The sequence below is a fragment of the Corvus brachyrhynchos genome, unplaced genomic scaffold (genome assembly GCF_000691975.1).
Source record: "Corvus brachyrhynchos isolate BGI_N302 unplaced genomic scaffold, ASM69197v1 scaffold334, whole genome shotgun sequence".
Classification (NCBI taxonomy): domain Eukaryota; kingdom Metazoa; phylum Chordata; class Aves; order Passeriformes; family Corvidae; genus Corvus; species Corvus brachyrhynchos.
In genome coordinates this window covers 105,826-123,091 of record NW_008238316.1, presented here as the reverse complement: position 1 = coordinate 123,091, position 17,266 = coordinate 105,826, and the positions used below count along the sequence as shown (strand labels likewise).

The following is a 17,266-nucleotide window of genomic DNA, read 5'->3' as shown; positions in this document are numbered from 1 at the left end:
GGGCTGCCCGTGGCGAGGCAGGGGGGGGGGTTCCACGGCTGGAACAGGTCCATGGCTTCAGGATGGCCGTGGCCCAGCCCAGCCTGGCCCGAGCAGGGCCTGGGCCGGGCCCACTGGCCCCCACACGGGGCCCGCAGCCACCTGTCCCAGCGCCGGAAACGAGAGAGAGCTTGGAGGGGGAGTTTGCCTATTCTTAAATGTGGATCACAGAGGTGATCACAACTTTAAGTGGCTTAGAGAATTGTCCATATTCAAACTGGCCAGCTGATAGGTTCTATCAGTTCCCAGAGGAAACTGTAAGCACCCCTTAGCAAGGACGTCCCTTCCGGGACTATGCTTGCTAACCTATGACACCTTACCTCAGAAAAACCTTAATAAATAAACCATTAGATTTTTGCTTACATCAGCAATATTCCAATTTTATTTCAAGAAACAGTGCTGTTTTTTCTTTTTTTTTTAATGTAACAATGGAGGTCAATTTCTCCAGCAAACACTGACAAATACAAGCAATTTCTTCCTTACAGTATATAACAACTTTATCCAATAAATCAAGAAATGCAAAACAACACCATGTCAGCTCAGCCTGGGGAGTTATCCCTGCTAATTATCACAGGCTACATTCTTTCAATAGCACAGACTGGAGACATAAAATGTCTCCAGAAAAGCAAGTAAACAGGATGCTGACATTTGGAGAGCTCACAACATGACCATTACAAATTACAGCCACAAACTCACAGGAGGAATAAGCTCCAGGTATGTTCTGTGGCAGCTCAGATAGTCTAATAGACACCAGGAAGTCATAATTTCCAGTCATGCAGGACTTTTTAATTCCAAGGCAAATTTACCATCCCTAAGTGTTTAATCCAAAGTATACTCTGGGGTTTCTTGTAACAGATTCATCTGTTTTTAATACAAACAGGGGCTGCTTAGGACAACAGGAACATTCTTTTCTTTATTTAAAACACAACATTCAGGGTTTTTTTCTAAATACTAGCTGATGACATAAATGAGAGAGGCAGAGTAAAACAAGTAAAATTTCAACAGGAAACTAGTTCTGGCAGTACAGACCTGTCCTCAAAATACCACTTTGACAGAAAAGTAATCTATAGAGAATTTCTAAAGTACATTCAAGAGTTAGTTTGAAAGAATATGTATTTTAAAGCTATTTGAGTAGGAAACTTCAAATGTCAGAGTAGGTATATCAGTCTGAAGTATCACCTTTCTTTGTTGCCAAAGCTATCAAAAATTGTCCCTAAAAGGCAGCAGCACTACGGCCTGCAGAGTCTCAGGACACAGAGCCAGCTGCCAACATCAGGCAGATAATTTGGTGTCCAGTATGGGATTTGAGACTTTTTTTTGAGAAGTTAATGCAGCTAAATCATGTGTTTAAATTAGCAAATGCAAGATTTACAGATGATAGTGCAACCTTAATTCCCTCTTCCGTTGATATATCATAGACTTTAATTACTTGAGCACACACTGCATTTCCCTCCGGGCTCTTACATCAGCCAGTTACACCAGGCACGTGCAAGGGTCAAAAAATTGAGGTTGAAACAGCAGCTGTGATTTTAGCAATTCATACCTGCTTGGCTCTACAACTCAGACAGCCCTGGCCTTTTTTTGAAGTGGTACCATCATGGTTTGACACGTGTGTCCACAGAACTTGTTTCCACAAAAATAACTGGCATTGAGCCAGCTCTACTTATATTCAAAATCTCATACCAGAATAACTTCAGAAGTTAAATATTTGTGAATGTAGTTACACTAAATTCTATTATACCAAATTGCTTAATTTACTATCTTATATGCAGCTGTATTAATGAGATAACAATGATTTTCACTGCAAATACCTACAGAAAGAAAGAATGTTTAAAGCAAATGAGGACCTATTCCCACAATCTGATCACATAAATGAATTTTCAAGTAAAGATGGCACACACTGTTGACAAAGTCAAAAGTCTTTCAGGAGTCAGGAAAAAAAACCCACATTATAGTAAGGGGTTGGCCATCTTACCTTCTAAAAAATGAAGGCTGTGAAAATAAGCCTCAAACATCTCCCAAAGAAACACTTTATTTGGTCATGTGTATCAACAAGTCATTCTCTAAGAATGCCAAAAACCCAGCAGGTCTTATTTCATCCACTTTCACATTTTACATAGTCCAATTTAGGCTTGACCCTAGCAAGATTTGAAGCCCCAGGCTTTTAGAAGAGACATTTTTAAAAGAGACAAAGCAAATCCTAACCCATTTTGAGGGCGTGGCACAGCTTCAAAACTTCAGCAGCCAAGAGAACCAGCCAAAAGGCTGCAGTCAGGCACAGCCATCAGCAGCAACATTAAACAAATACCACAGAGTAGCTGCAAGTAAGAGCCACAGGCATCATTTGCAGCAAGTTGCTCCAAAACGGTCAGAGCTAAGCTTAACAGATCCTCCAGTCCCTCCCCACTTTCTTTCCAATAACCACTTACTACAGAGGCAAGGCAGTAAAGCATTTTGAAAGACATAAGCAGGCATTTGGCCATACTCCATCATAAGTTAAAAAGGGTTCACAAGACAGCAAACTCCCATCTAATCTTTCATCCCACAAGATTCCTGGGCAACTAAAGATTAACAGCAAACCAAGTTTAAGTTGCTTACTTTACCCACACTTCCCTACAATTTCTGCAAGTCACCCCACTGTGCATAGAGCAGGGTAGTGGGCATAAGAGCCCTCTTTGTCAAAATTGCAAAATTAGAGATAATGTTTCATCACCAATCTCTTTCCATAGAGCTGAGCTTTCTCTTGCCCTTCAGCCTCTCCTGTGTTCACAACTATCACAGCCAGGTATTATGTTCAGCTTCAACTGCATAGGAGATGGAGTCTTCAGCGAACTTAAGAGAACTCTGAAGTCAAAGACAATTGTTAAAGATACTCAGGAAAATGTAGGGGTTGTTACCATCACAAATACCTGTTAAGCAACCTCTTAAATAGGTTATGAGACTCTTAGGTGATTAGTCAAAAAATACATGGCATATTGCAGATCAAGGTCTCTACTCCATAATATAACTAGAATTCAGTTCAGTTATGTCAACGTGCATGTACAACAAACTGGAGCAGATTCACATTAGGTACTCTCCACTAGAGGCCAAAACAAAGAGAACACAGACTAAAAAAATGGTTAAGACATACTACCATCGGTCATCTGATAAGGAAGTTTCAATTTTAACACACTAAATATTTCTCCCATTCTTATTTTTGATTTCTTCTTTGACAACACAACCAATAGAGCTGGAGAGATGCTGACCTGAAGTTACCCACTGCAAAGTTCAAGCTACCAGCAGGCAGTGAGATCCAGTGAATTTCAAGGCAGAAAGTCAAGTACTACTCTCTTGCAGAAGTACAGTACAACCAGTTTTCTCATCTATCTTCTATATATGGAACTACTGTGCCAAAAGGCAGCTCTGTTACTGCAATGCACTATGTGGTGCAACATGAATACTGCTTGGGATTTTGAGGGAAGACACAGACCTTGTCAGAACCCACCACCACATCCAGGCTCAAAGACCCAAAAGTGAGTGGGCGAAGCCAGAAGCCAGAGGGTTTTAACACAAACTCTCTGCCCCAAGAGTAATTTTTTTAAGCAGCTCCAACTATTCAAGCTTAAATTATCACTGAAATTAATGAAAGTGGAATGGTAGAACAATACAACAAAAGGGAAGTCTATTATGGCTGTCCCACTTTCTGAGAACATTCAGCCTTACTCTTTTTTTTTTTTTTTTTCTTCCCAGAAAGCAATCTGGTCCCAGCTGAATATTTGCACAGAGGAGAAGGAGAGAATAAGAGTTGGGAGGAATCCTGAAGCAATGACACTTAAATAAGCAGAATTTAATTTTACATTTCAAAGAGATAGAAATGGGAACCAAGTCCTGACAGACATATGTTGGCTTGTTTTTCCTAGGACTGCAAGAGGCAGCCCACAGAAAGACTGTACTGCAGCAACTACCATGCTGGTACAGACTGATGGCAGGTTCAGTCACTCAGAGACAGCACTACCACAGTCCCACACACATTTCCATGCCCTCTCCTGCAGCAGTGACAGCGTACAGCTGGCCCCACAGCCTCCTGAGCACCTTAAGCTGGCTCACTGCCCATGTGCCAAGCCAAGGCACTCCATTTTAACTGCCATTTATAGAATCGCAGAATCACTGGATGTTAAGGGTTGGAAGGAACCTTAAAGATCATCTAGTCCCAAACCCCTGGCCATAGGCAGGGACACCTTTCACTAGATCAGGTTGCTCAAGGCCTTGTCCAACCCGTTCTTGAACACTGTCAGGTTTGGGAAACCTACAACCTCCCTGGGCAACCTGTTCCGGTATCGCACCACCCTGACAGTAAAGGACTTTCTCCTAATATCCAGCCTAAATTTGCCCTCTTTCAATTTGTACCAATTACTCCTTGTCCTGTCATTCCAGTTCCTGATGCAGGGTCCCTGTCTGGTTACCTGGAGCCCCCTTGAGATACTGGAAGGTGCTGTGAGGTCTCCATACAACCTTGTCTTCTCCAGGCTGAACAGCCCCAGCTCTCTCAACATGTCCTCAGAAGGGAGGTGATCCAGTCCCCTCAGGAACTTCATGGCCTTCTCTGGACCTGCTTCAGCAGTTCCATGTCCTTCTCATGTTGGGGACATCAGAACTGTGTGCAGTGCTCCAGGTGGGGTCTCACAAGAGCAGAGTAGAGGGGGAGAATCCCCTCCCTCAACCTGCTGGCCATGCTCCTTTGGATGCAGCCCAGGATTCCATTGGCTTTCTGGGCTGGGAGCCCTCACTGACAGCTCATGGTGAGCTTTTTAACAACCATCACCCCCAAGTCCTTCTCCCAAGGCTGCTCTCAATCCCTTCTCCATCCAAGCTGTCAGTGTGTCTGGGATTGCCCTGACCCAGGTGCAGGACCCTGCACTTCTCTCTGTTGAGCTCCATGAAGTTTCCATTGGCCCACTTCTCAAGCCTGTCAAGGTTCCCCAGGATGGCACCCCTTCCCTCCAGCGCATCATCAGCAACAATATTCTCATATTACAAGCCTGTTTGGGTTTTTTTTAATCTGGAAACTAGAATTCTTTTTGGAGACTGAATTTATTTTGTTTTCCTTTCAAGTAGGCAACCTACACGTTCCTCAATCTCATTCTGGCAGCTCACCAACCATATCTTACTTTTAAATGAACTTATAATGAACAAAGTATTTTCTGTGTAACATCAACATGTATTAGTAAGTTGATCCATATTCTGAAACATTCGTAACAGAAGTCTAAACAGTATTTGATCCAGTCTGAAAAAGCACTTGCATGACCTTCCAGCAGAGCAGGAGCACTGTGCTGTGTCTTAATTCAATTTAACATACTATGCACTTTGCAACTATGCATTTTCACTTTATTTTTAACCAGATCTACTCTTGGTAAGGAATATTCCTCAAAATCAGGTTGCTAAGAGAACTGGATTTTCTTCCTGCTTATTTGTATGTCATAGACTGTAGACTACTCAGTCTGTTACCAACTCCACCCAGTAGTTCCGCAACTGCATCAAATTGCAACAATGGCCTTTTACTGTCTCCCTTTTTAAAACGTTTCTTAGATTTATTAAAGTAGGTTGTATTTTATTCTGTGACACACAATCTTCAAAGAGCATGGGAAAGAGATGCTCACCAGACCCTTCTAGGTTAACTTTCTGCTGTGTGGTGTGTTTCTTCCAAACTTGTTTTTGCTGCAGAGTGCAAGAACCACAAAAATCTGCCATATTTTCCTAAGTCTTACTGTCTAGTCATTTAATAGTGAAGTACAAAAAAACATATTTATAGAACAGTAATAGGAACTCAGCAGATTCTTACAGCTACACCTTATCCTTCATCTCTCTTAGACAACTCATGTGAGAAAAGATCTGAATACCAGCTGCCAGTATTTCACAACTTTGTCAAAAAGCCATTTTCTTCTCATTAGTTAAGAATTACTGTGTGTCCTTCTTTTTATTAAATATGCCCAGGCCTCATGGTTTAGAGGCAATTTCACATGCTGGTTTGCTCATTTCCCCAGCAAAACAGGATGCCTTCTAGACAGTTCCTCAGCAGGAGGAATGATGCCGAGGGCAGGAATGAACTGCATCAGAACATGTTTCCTATGTTTCCCAATAGGTAATTTGTACACTTCAATACCAGTATCTCTGCTGTCCAATGCAGCAGATCCAGATGTACACAGCCAAAGATCCTTTTGAGCTACAGCTCCAAATGCAGTAGTAAAGAAAGGCATGGGCAAGGCATTGCATCTCCAAAATAAGATGTTAAGAAAACCATGCATCCTATATTTTTGTCCATGCAAGACTGAAAATTGAAACCTTAGCTGGAGACGTGATCACAGGATAAGGATATTTTAGTACGCAACAGCAGCACAATGGCCATCATCCGCTCTTTTTTCAGCCGAGGATAATCATCTAAATCAAGAGTATAAAAGCACTTAACTGAGCTTACAAAATAGGATAACTGATCCTGAAACAAGACATACTTTGCCTCCCCAATCCCTTTCCTTTCCTGTCAGTAGCAGAGAATAGTCTATGGAACACAGGCTGCCTTATCATGATTTGTGCTACATAGGCTGAAAGAGAGCTGAGCCTTGTAAGTCAGTTCTTGCAATTCTGTGCCTATTCAGGCCAAAACCCATCTTTCAGACTGTTGGCTTGATTTTATGCCATGGAGAGGGGGAGAAGCCACCACAAGTCTTCTGCGATGCCTGAAGCTACTGAAATACTAATTAAAATTAGACACTGGAGAAAAAGAAAAAAGAAAAAAGAAAAAAGAAAAAAGAAAAAAGAAAAAAGAAAAAAGAAAAAAGAAAAAAGAAAAAAGAAAAAAGAAAAAAGAAAAAAGAAAAAAGAAAAAAGAAAAAAGAAAAAAGAAAAAAGAAAAAAGAAAAAAGAAAAAAGAAAAAAGAAAAAAGAAAAAAGAAAAAAGAAAAAAGAAAAAAGAAAAAAGAAAAAAGAAAAAAGAAAAAAGAAAAAAGAAAAAAGAAAAAAGAAAAAAGAAAAAAGAAAAAAGAAAAAAGAAAAAAGAAAAAAGAAAAAAGAAAAAAGAAAAAAGAAAAAAGAAAAAAGAAAAAAGAAAAAAGAAAAAAGAAAAAAGAAAAAAGAAAAAAGAAAAAAGAAAAAAGAAAAAAGAAAAAAGAAAAAAGAAAAAAGAAAAAAGAAAAAAGAAAAAAGAAAAAAGAAAAAAGAAAAAAGAAAAAAGAAAAAAGAAAAAAGAAAAAAGAAAAAAGAAAAAAGAAAAAAGAAAAAAGAAAAAAGAAAAAAGAAAAAAGAAAAAAGAAAAAAGAAAAAAGAAAAAAGAAAAAAGAAAAAAGAAAAAAGAAAAAAGAAAAAAGAAAAAAGAAAAAAGAAAAAAGAAAAAAGAAAAAAGAAAAAAGAAAAAAGAAAAAAGAAAAAAGAAAAAAGAAAAAAGAAAAAAGAAAAAAGAAAAAAGAAAAAAGAAAAAAGAAAAAAGAAAAAAGAAAAAAGAAAAAAGAAAAAAGAAAAAAGAAAAAAGAAAAAAGAAAAAAGAAAAAAGAAAAAAGAAAAAAGAAAAAAGAAAAAAGAAAAAAGAAAAAAGAAAAAAGAAAAAAGAAAAAAGAAAAAAGAAAAAAGAAAAAAGAAAAAAGAAAAAAGAAAAAAGAAAAAAGAAAAAAGAAAAAAGAAAAAAGAAAAAAGAAAAAAGAAAAAAGAAAAAAGAAAAAAGAAAAAAGAAAAAAGAAAAAAGAAAAAAGAAAAAAGAAAAAAGAAAAAAGAAAAAAGAAAAAAGAAAAAAGAAAAAAGAAAAAAGAAAAAAGAAAAAAGAAAAAAGAAAAAAGAAAAAAGAAAAAAGAAAAAAGAAAAAAGAAAAAAGAAAAAAGAAAAAAGAAAAAAGAAAAAAGAAAAAAGAAAAAAGAAAAAAGAAAAAAGAAGGTACCCACTGAAGCTGTCCATGCTGCAGGAGCTTTCTCAGGACAGTTTTTGGCAGGCAGCATGAGGAGGGAAGGTGTACTACATATACCCAAGTGTCACACAGTCACTGCAGGAAAACTGAAGGGCAATTCAAATGAAAGTTTACAGGAACATTTATTGATCTGTTAAGCATAAAATCCCAGTTTATTAGCTGCTACATTAGCAAACTTCAAACTTCAGTAGGCCATGCTCAGAACAGCTACACAGAGTAACAGGTTTACAATTGCACTGAGTGAATGCCAAGATCAGAAGTGAAAGTAGTCATTTCAAAACAGTTCAGCAACCTTCTCTTGTTCTACTGAACATTAGGAAACACTCCATCTCTTCATGCTTCACACACAGCCTGTAGGAAACCACAGTCGCAAAGATAACAACAACTGTAAATTCTCTCTTCCTCAGTTTTCATAGAATCACAGACTAGTTTGGGTTGGAAAGGACCTTAAAGACCATCTTGTTCCATCCCCGTGGGGATGGACACCTTCCACTATCCCAGGTTGCTCTAAGTCCTGTCCAGCCTGGCCTTGAATACTTCCAGGGATGGGGCAGCCACAGCTTCTCTGGGCAACCTGTGCCAGGGCCTCAGCACTCGCACAGTGGAAGAATTTCCTCCCAATATCTCATCTAACCCGGCCCTCTGTCAGTGGAAAGCCATTCCCCCTTGTCCTGTCCCTCAAGGCCCTTGTCCAAAGTCCCTCTCCAGGCTCTCTTGGAGCCCCTTTAGGAACTGGAAGGGGATGCAAGCTCTCCCAAGAGCCTTCTCTTCTCCAGGCTGAACAATCCCAATTCTCCCAGCTGAGGTGCAGAGGTGCTCCAGCCCTCTCATCATCCAGGAGGCCTCCTCTGGACTCACTCAAAGAGGTCAATGTCCTTCCTCACCTGAGCCAGGCAGAGTCCCTTCCTTGGAGCCCAATCTCTCTCCTTTAGTGCCCACAAAAGCAGCTGCCCTATTTAATGCCTGACATTCCAGCATTCTCCCTCTCTACAGGACAACAGTTTCTGCAATGCTGCATTCTTGACATGACAAACTAAGGAAAGCCCTATGCTGGAGAGCTCTGAAATGCGAAGACAGAGCTATGCTAGCACAGAGTGCTCTGGGGTACAGCCTGGAATGGCTGAGACAGGAGCTCCACATACAGCTAAGCAGCAGGTTACCTCATACAGTGCCTGCACTAACCTTTTCAAAGGACTCTATTCTCACATTTTTCAACTCAGCTGGCACAACAGATCACAGTAGGAGGGCTGATAGGCTTCCTCCTTCTCTCAACACTGCTGAACTAAATCAGACCATTTCAGCACGGATAAATGAGCCCTGGCATAAAGCAGGCTGAAGCCAAATCCCAAAACACACTGAGGAGCAGGCTACTTCTGTGGATTCCTTAGCATGCTTGCATAGGCAACCTACCATAATCTCACACTGCCTTTTACCAATTTAGAGTCTTTAATTGAGAAGACTACATTTTCAAACAATACTATTTCCCTGTTCCCACATCACTGTATACTGCTCCCTTCCAAAACCCCTTTAAAAATAGTCCTTTGGAGTACCTCCACCTACATGTTCTCACAGAGCCTTGCCATTACACAGAAACAACTGATCAGCGGTATAGATAGCCCTTAAATAAACACAACCCTTATACTTCAATTAGTTTCATCCTCTTGCTGCTCACACCTATTGAAAACAAAGTATTTTGTAGCTATTCAAGGTTAAAAAAACCTCGTATTTTTTTCACACAAATAAGGGCACCAAAATAACTACTAAAACATTCCATGGTTATGCAGGCAATGTTTGTAAGGAGTTCATGTCCTCAGGTACAGAAAGTGAGTTTGCAGGAACCAAATTTAGAACTTACTATTTTGATTTGATAATTACTCAGATTTACAGAACTCAGTAGCAAGTGGACATTACAGGTAGAAAGTCACATTCCAATGAGAAGCTAAGCAGTGCACAGTAAGCTATTAACAACCAGTACAAACAGCTCATTGTTCTACTATGTTTTATCATAGAAGGTACTCATGATAATCTTGTCATGCTGTGTTTTTCCCCTCCCTTGTAACACATAGCAAGCCCCTTCCCTAGCAGTAGAGAATGAGACATAGTGCTGTAGTAGATAAAAGTTTGGTTTACTTGGTGAAATAATCTCTTACAAAAGAAGACCTGTATTTTTTCTCAACTGCTAAGCTGAAAACATAGTATGAGGAAAACAGCCCAAGTAGGAATTACTTCAGCAGTTTTCCAGATTTGACAAAGACCTGTGAAATTCTTCCAAATTTCAGCTGCCAATCACTTCTGAGCAGGTTGTGGATCACTTATTAATATTTTGCAGTACATGTCTTGCTCAAGTTTCCATTCCAAAACAAAAGCCCATTTTGTTTGGGCTCTACTGGTAAGTAGCTACCTTCATGCTCAACAAAAAATAAGCCATCAATAAACAGCAAGGGAAAAAACATTTGGTGATTTACTGACACAGACTTTTACCTCTGTCAAGTTCACACATCAAGCTGCAAGCAAATCCAGCAGTTACAGAAGACTTTCTTGGTCCAAACAGATGATAATATCTACCTGGTATCACATTAAATATATTAGAGTTATAGTCAAACTTGTCTCTTAATGCCTCATTATCTTCTATCACGACACATTCCCTGCAGCCTTCAGCTCACAAGCACTAGGACCGGACACTGAAATACCACTTCCTGGTTCTTGGAAGACACTTCTGCTTCAGCTCTGCAATAGCTGCTCTCCAGCTGACTCATGCAGCTGAAACTGAGACACGCTCATCTTCTTGCTACCATTAACTACACAGCTTCTCAGTTACTTCACATGAGGAGATGTGCTGTTCCAGAAGGGAAGATAACCCCCTTGTTTCTTACCCAGGTACTGAGGCACTAATTTTCATTCATGCTAGCATAAGGTAGGATGCAAAGGGAGCAGTAACTCACCTACCTACAGACAAAACAGTTCTAAGCACATATGAAAAAACAGGAGCAGAAATTTAAAAAGGAAAAAAAAAAAAAGAGTCACAATTAATCCACATATACTAATGGACAACCTTCAGCTTTGATCTTACCAACCAACCTGCTGTTTTGCCCTGCCAAAGTGAGAGCTTGGGACTCATCAGTCTTATTTCACTTGTTTCATTTCTGTACTGCTTCTCACCATCTCCTGTACCTGGCCACCTTTCAAACAACTCTCTGTCTTAAGGAGTGGTAAAATTCTCCTTCCCTCAATCTCTGGAGGCTCATCAGCCTTCTCCAAGGTGATGTCTCTTTGATTATAGCCCACAAGATGGGTTGAACTCAGTCACCAGAGCAGGGCAGCCTTGCTGTTGTTCCCACTGCTTGTCAGCTTAGTCACCTAATCTGCCAGAAGACTATCAAGACAAGGAAGTTCTGCCATCTTTTAAATTGTCAAATCAGTTCATAAATGTCCAAAAAGCACCATCATGGTGCAAGGTAAATGGCAGGAATGGGAAGAAAGGCATTTCCCTTTTGGCAGCAATGAGCTACTGGATCAGCACAAACTGCATGTGAATCTGTACTTTACCCAGAACCTCCCAACCCAGAGCAATCATCATCCTATAACAACAATATGTAGTGCTTAGATGTCTATAGCCCACATCAGACAGTTCTTGCCTGAGAGCAAACATGATAGCAGTTAATAATTGAAAAGCAACAAATCCCCAAGACCTTTCTCCTGTACTTTCACCTACACAACACACATGTATTTGCTCTCCTTCCCTTCTCCCACTAAAAGGCCTTCTAGTCCGCACACAACTAATCATGCCTATACCTTTCCCTTTCTCTGTTATTTTTCAAGAATTGCCCAACCCGCTTCCAAGACAGCTTATAACCAAAAAACTTCAGTGTTGGAAGCAACCCAGCAAGGCCTTAGAAGACAGAATAGAAGCTTACTTTGCAAGTTACTAGCATTGAGACCTGACTTCTTCACAGCACGGTAACAAGCACACTAACAGAGACACACCTTTCTCAAAGACTTTGCCCAGGGTCTTGCTCACGGCTTGTCACATGTGTCTAAGCTTAAACAGGCAAAATTATAAAGTCTCTGATGTGGAGAGTTCATGTCCAAGCAGTGTTTGAACTTACCCCTCTTGCCTGCTGGCTTTAGGCAGGGACAGCATGTTACTGTCTCTGCCTCAGGATTTTACAGCACAGCAAGCAGCATGGTGCCCAAAGGAGTCTGTTCAAGCTTTCTCCTTCTACTCAAGTTACCACTTAGGCTGGACGGCATATTTCTTATCCTCATCTCAATGAGAGTCACAGAGAAACTCAGAAAAGTATTTACATTTAACTGGCTCCTAGTAACTGAAGACCTGCTGTTTTGTCCCATCATGAGAATTATCAAATAATGCTAGTATGCAAACACACGGTTCACTTAAAGCACCTTGCTTAGTTTGTGTATGTGAGACATTTCCACAAAATCCACAAGGTCTTTTGGTAACTTAAATAAATACCCTTTCAGGGAAAAAGAAAACAACCGACCAAAATCCAAGCCAAACACCACAAGTGTCTCAAGACTCCTCTTACACCGAGCGTGAAGATTTCTATAGTTCTTCATACCTAATAAGCCACGGAAAGGCATGGCATATCAATCTGACATAGGAAAACCACATGACAGACTATCACAGGCAGGTAGGACAGTACAGAAACTGTACAGAAACTCTAGAAACTGTTTACACGAAAACAACAGCTTTCTTGGTCTGTGCTGTTAAAGTTACTGATAAAGCAAACTGAAGATGAGCAGTAGGAAAAATACAACTGAAGTTAAAACAACTGGAGAGTTTTGATTTTTATTGACTTTTTAAAGGAGCTGAGTTTTAATACAGTGAACAGAGCAATACTTCTAGCAGTAAACCAGACTAGGCAGAAGCATAAAACATGCTAAATTTAGATGTAAGCAATTTTGAGACTCGGCTACATGAGAAATTTGGGATCAAACATACAACCCCTTAAACACAGATGCGAGATAAGGCTTTTCAATAAAATCTTAGATGCTGCGAAAGTTTGCTGTCCCATGAACAAGCTTAAATCCTGTGAGTGAAGTAGGTCTGGCATGGGGACTGACATGCAAAGAGCAGAAAGTTCTAGAGAGCACACAGATACCATGGCAGGGTATCCAGGTTGTACTTTCCCAACTGCAACGATAAGGATGTTCTTCTACAGGAAGCACACCCATCATTTCACCTGGAGTAAGCCAGCCTCCTCCACACTGTGGGACCCTCACCTTGTTGTAGAACTCTTGCTCCCTGGGACCACGAGGTGGTGGCTGCAACTGCTTCAGGACTGTCCCATCTGGATGCTGCAGTATACCTAGAAGAGACGCATTTCCTTCAGGGCTTAGTTTTAAGAGGCACAGCTTTCCTTTTGCCTTCTTTTTCCCCAGAAATAGTGATTTCACCATCAAGGACAGCCTATTGAAAAGATGTACTGCTTCCATGGCACACACAGCAGAGACAAAATTGTCAGCTCCTACACATAACCCTTAGCAGAGGTTTGCTTGCACTCCTCTTATTTCTAGCCATTGAATGATTTCCTGGGTGTAGTTCTGCCCAAGGCCCACACAGTAACGAGATTTGACACTAAAAGTTCCACTCCCAAAAACCCCATAAGTAACTAAAAAAGATTACACAGACACTCCCTTTTTAAATAATTCATAAATTGTTTTCCAACAATGCCAAGACGTTAAAGGAGTACCACATTCAATGCACTACTAGAACAGAAATAAATGTCCTGTGGATGGACATCTATACTAGTGGCACAGAAAGAGTATGTCTTTATTACAAGAAGTAGCACCCCTACAGCACTCCAAGCTATCAGATGCTACTATTTGTATCACCCATAATTACAGAACAGAATTTTATCTCAGCCAGACAACACCTTCATTGAGCCTGCACAAAAAAACCCTGCAAAATACCCTCATGAAACAGCCTTAATGACTCTCCAGTCACCAGTATTTCTGAATACCTGCAGAAGAAATGCAACTGAGTATCTGAGGATATTCAAGAGATGGATGTAGGCAAGAATGGAGAAAAGTAACTGCATTCCTCTGAAATGTGTACTGTGATGCAAGTACAGATCCAGTGCAAGGGAAAACCATAAACCCACTTCTGGAAAAGAAATTTTCTCCTAGGATTAATTTCTAGCTTTTCAGACAGTAATTTATTTTGCTTAGAAGGGTAACAAAAACGTCAACCGTATCCAAAATAGGTTCTATTTTCAACTTACCACGTGAGAAAACAGAAAAATGAGCCAGGAGCTTTGCATCCCAAAGAGAGTTTGCAGTTGTAACAGCAATTGTGTTTTTCACCTCTTAAAAACAATCATCTATGAATGGGCTCTGTTGTGCAGGCTTAGAAACTAAACAAAATCTTTAGAGACCAAGACATTTACTTTAAAACAACCACCAGACTTAGAATAGTTGTCTCAATAGGTGGCTATGCCAAAGATTTGCTTTTAAAATTTGTGTAAAACAGCTCTGAAGTCATGTTTCTTGCTAAAGTTGGATTTTATATACTTTCCAAAACTGGAAAAATATTGCCACACAACATATGCAGCTACCACATCTTCAAGACATGGCAGCTTGTGTTCCCCCTCCCTGTATCCTTTTGCACGTGCTGAAAACCACTCTGCAAAGTGCACCAAGTACTTGAATGGCACATGTTCTATATGTGAATTATTAACAATCACAACATAAAAATAGGGTTTATAACACATGCTCCTCAAAAATCTGTATTTTGGCTTTGATAAGCAGACAATCTACAAGGCAGAAAGACCAGGCAAAGATTCCTGGAAACAGAATCCATACACTATTGGGTTGATATATATTACTTGAAGAGTTTAATATAAACTGACATCCAAAGTTCCCTCATTCTTTGCATTCTTGACAGACTAGAGCACCTAGTGCACTACTCTGTCACTGAGTCTGGGGTAGGCCTGAAAACCAGAGTCATATTTCAACACTCACCACAAAGATGTAAACTCCATAACCTTCCCTCTGATCTACAACAAGAAGCAGAGATACCATCACCTGTAGATCATACTAACATATGGATGTTGGTCATGGGTTTCTTGTAGGCTTCCTGGGGTTTTTCAGCACAGACAGGGAAGAGTACTGTTTCAATATATGAAAAAGCAACATAACATTTGTGAAGAATCAACAGAACTATGTTGAAAATAAAACCCTGAAATATCTCACAAACATTTCTCTCTGGCTGTGGATGCAAAGCTTGCTACCATTCTGAAATGAGCAAGCAAGTCACTCTGAAGAAGAATGGCCCCTTTAGCTACAGAATCCCACTAATGGCTTAGGGACCCCAAGCACTTTGCAGGTACAGGCACCAAACCATAGCCAGGTGCAGGAGGCTCTATAAGGTGGCATATCCCACCAGCTTCTGACTATCTCTACCTGTCTACGAAATTAAGACACAACCCAAAGTCATTACTTACTACACATGATTTACCTGGGGGAAGCACTACTGCACACAGCATTCAACAAAAGGGCAGTCACAATGCACAGAAGCCTAACGTCTACATGTGCATGCAGAGAGCCTGTAAGATGCCTTTCTTTGCAAGGCAGTAACAGTCACAGGGAGCAAAAGGAAAAAGGAAGGTTATTCAGGAGGAGGGAACCCTATGGCAAAGAAATTTTACAGTGTATTTTTACTAAAAACAAAAAAAAGAAGTTAAAAATACTTTGGATACCTCCAAGTCCTCTGTCTGTTTGTATGTGGGAACAGAAGGGCAAATCAAGTTACAAAAATGAGAGCTGTGAGTACCAGAGCAGCTTTGGTCTTCACCATAAAACAGTTTCCAAGATGAGCTCATCAACCATGGTGGTACCTCTGCAGAAATGTCTTGGTCTTGCCCATGAGATGCAGTGGAGCTAACTTTACCTAACCCATTGGAGTGGCACCCAAAATATAGATGATCACGTGTGCTGTTTGATCTAACTGAAGTAAGACTGATGTGCCAAAGGTGAAGCTCTCCCTGAAGTGAGCCTTTTTTTGCCTGATCCCACTTCATGCTACGATATATGAACAAGGAACACATACACCTTCAAGGATCCAGTGCACCTCCATCTACATTTTATTGCACCATCTGCAGCTGGAACAAGGGAAAAGAATTACTTTTCTGTGGAGATTATCAGCAGCAAGATATGCCACAGACACAGGCTGTAGATAAGACAAACGTACAGCGCCCTTAGTGCTGTAATTCCACTCACTGATGACTGAAAAGGTTCTGAAGTTCAGCCTTTGGCAGGGGCACAGAGAAGAATGACTTTTCTGTCGAGATTATCTGCAGCAAGGCACACCATGGATGCAAGCTGTAGATAAGACAAACTCACAGTGCCATTAGTGCTGTAATTTCACTCACTGATGGCTGACAGGGTTCTGTAATTCAGCCCTTGGCCTAGTCAGCAGGGGCAGTTCCTACTGCCAGGGTTCAAAGGCAATATGCCAGCAGGTACTCATTATAGCTACACTCAGAGGGCACACTGCAAGTTGAATGGATGTGTACCTTCCACCTGGCTGAGAGACAGGCCCCAAATGCCATATCCTGGTAAGGCGAGAAATGCAATTTGGCAACGCTAACTCGGCTGCTTGCTTTGGCACTGACCACTGCCTATGTTAAAAAGCCCCTTCATCAGAAGGGCCAACACCTTACTCCTCTACATGGAATTAGAATAGAAATTTAGAGCTGGTGGAGGCATACTTAAAAACACTGTATCCTCATGTATCTCTATCATTAGAGCACTCACTAGCCATTGGTTCAGATTTACCATCAAATAAACAAGAAAATAACTATAGCTTGATAATAATTTGCTGAAGTTTCTGGTGGCCACAGTTTCAGGTGGTCCCGTTAGATAAATCACGTGTTTGACATATGTTCTGAGAGAACCAGCATGCTGTTACCTGAATTCCCACTTTTAAAAAGGTGCCTGACAAAGTGAAGCTGAAAGGCAGAAGTCCTTCGATTTAAAGGTGCCTGATAACTATCGCGTCTTGACAGGCTAATGACATTTAGGAAAAGCACCAAAAGAATGAAATTTGGCAGCGGTGACACCGCCCCAACCACGGCCTGTGCGCAGTGGGGAGCTCGACTGGCTCCCCCTCCGGCCTTCCCAGGGAGGCCCCGGTCCCTCGGCACTGCCCCAGGCCCCAGCACCGACCTTCCGCGCTGCTGTGGCACCTCCGGCGGACAGGTACGGGCAGAGCCCCGGTAGCGGGAGCTCGGGAACGGCGGCGGCGAGTCCTGTCCTCCCCCCCCGGCGCCGCTCCTGCCT

The 17,266-nt window shown here is 40.9% G+C and overlaps 1 protein-coding gene across 2 annotated transcripts in view; it reads right to left on the bottom strand.

Moving 5' to 3' along the window:
- Nucleotides 1-17,099, bottom strand: part of IPMK (inositol polyphosphate multikinase) — a 42,656-nt gene extending 25,557 nt beyond the window's left edge. Inside the window, exons 1-2 of one of the 2 annotated variants that reach the window (XM_017733758.1) lie at nucleotides 14,948-17,099; nucleotides 13,208-13,293 (exon numbers count right to left, since the gene is read on the bottom strand). In XM_017733758.1, coding sequence (XP_017589247.1) covers nucleotides 13,208-13,293; nucleotides 14,948-14,967 — 106 coding nt within the window. In that variant the 5' untranslated portion in view covers nucleotides 14,968-17,099. Of the gene's footprint in view, nucleotides 1-13,207; nucleotides 14,928-14,947 lie in introns of those variants that run through there. The other variant, XM_008633290.2, reaches the window with a different exon arrangement.
- Between the last annotated feature and the right edge of the window lie 167 nt (nucleotides 17,100-17,266).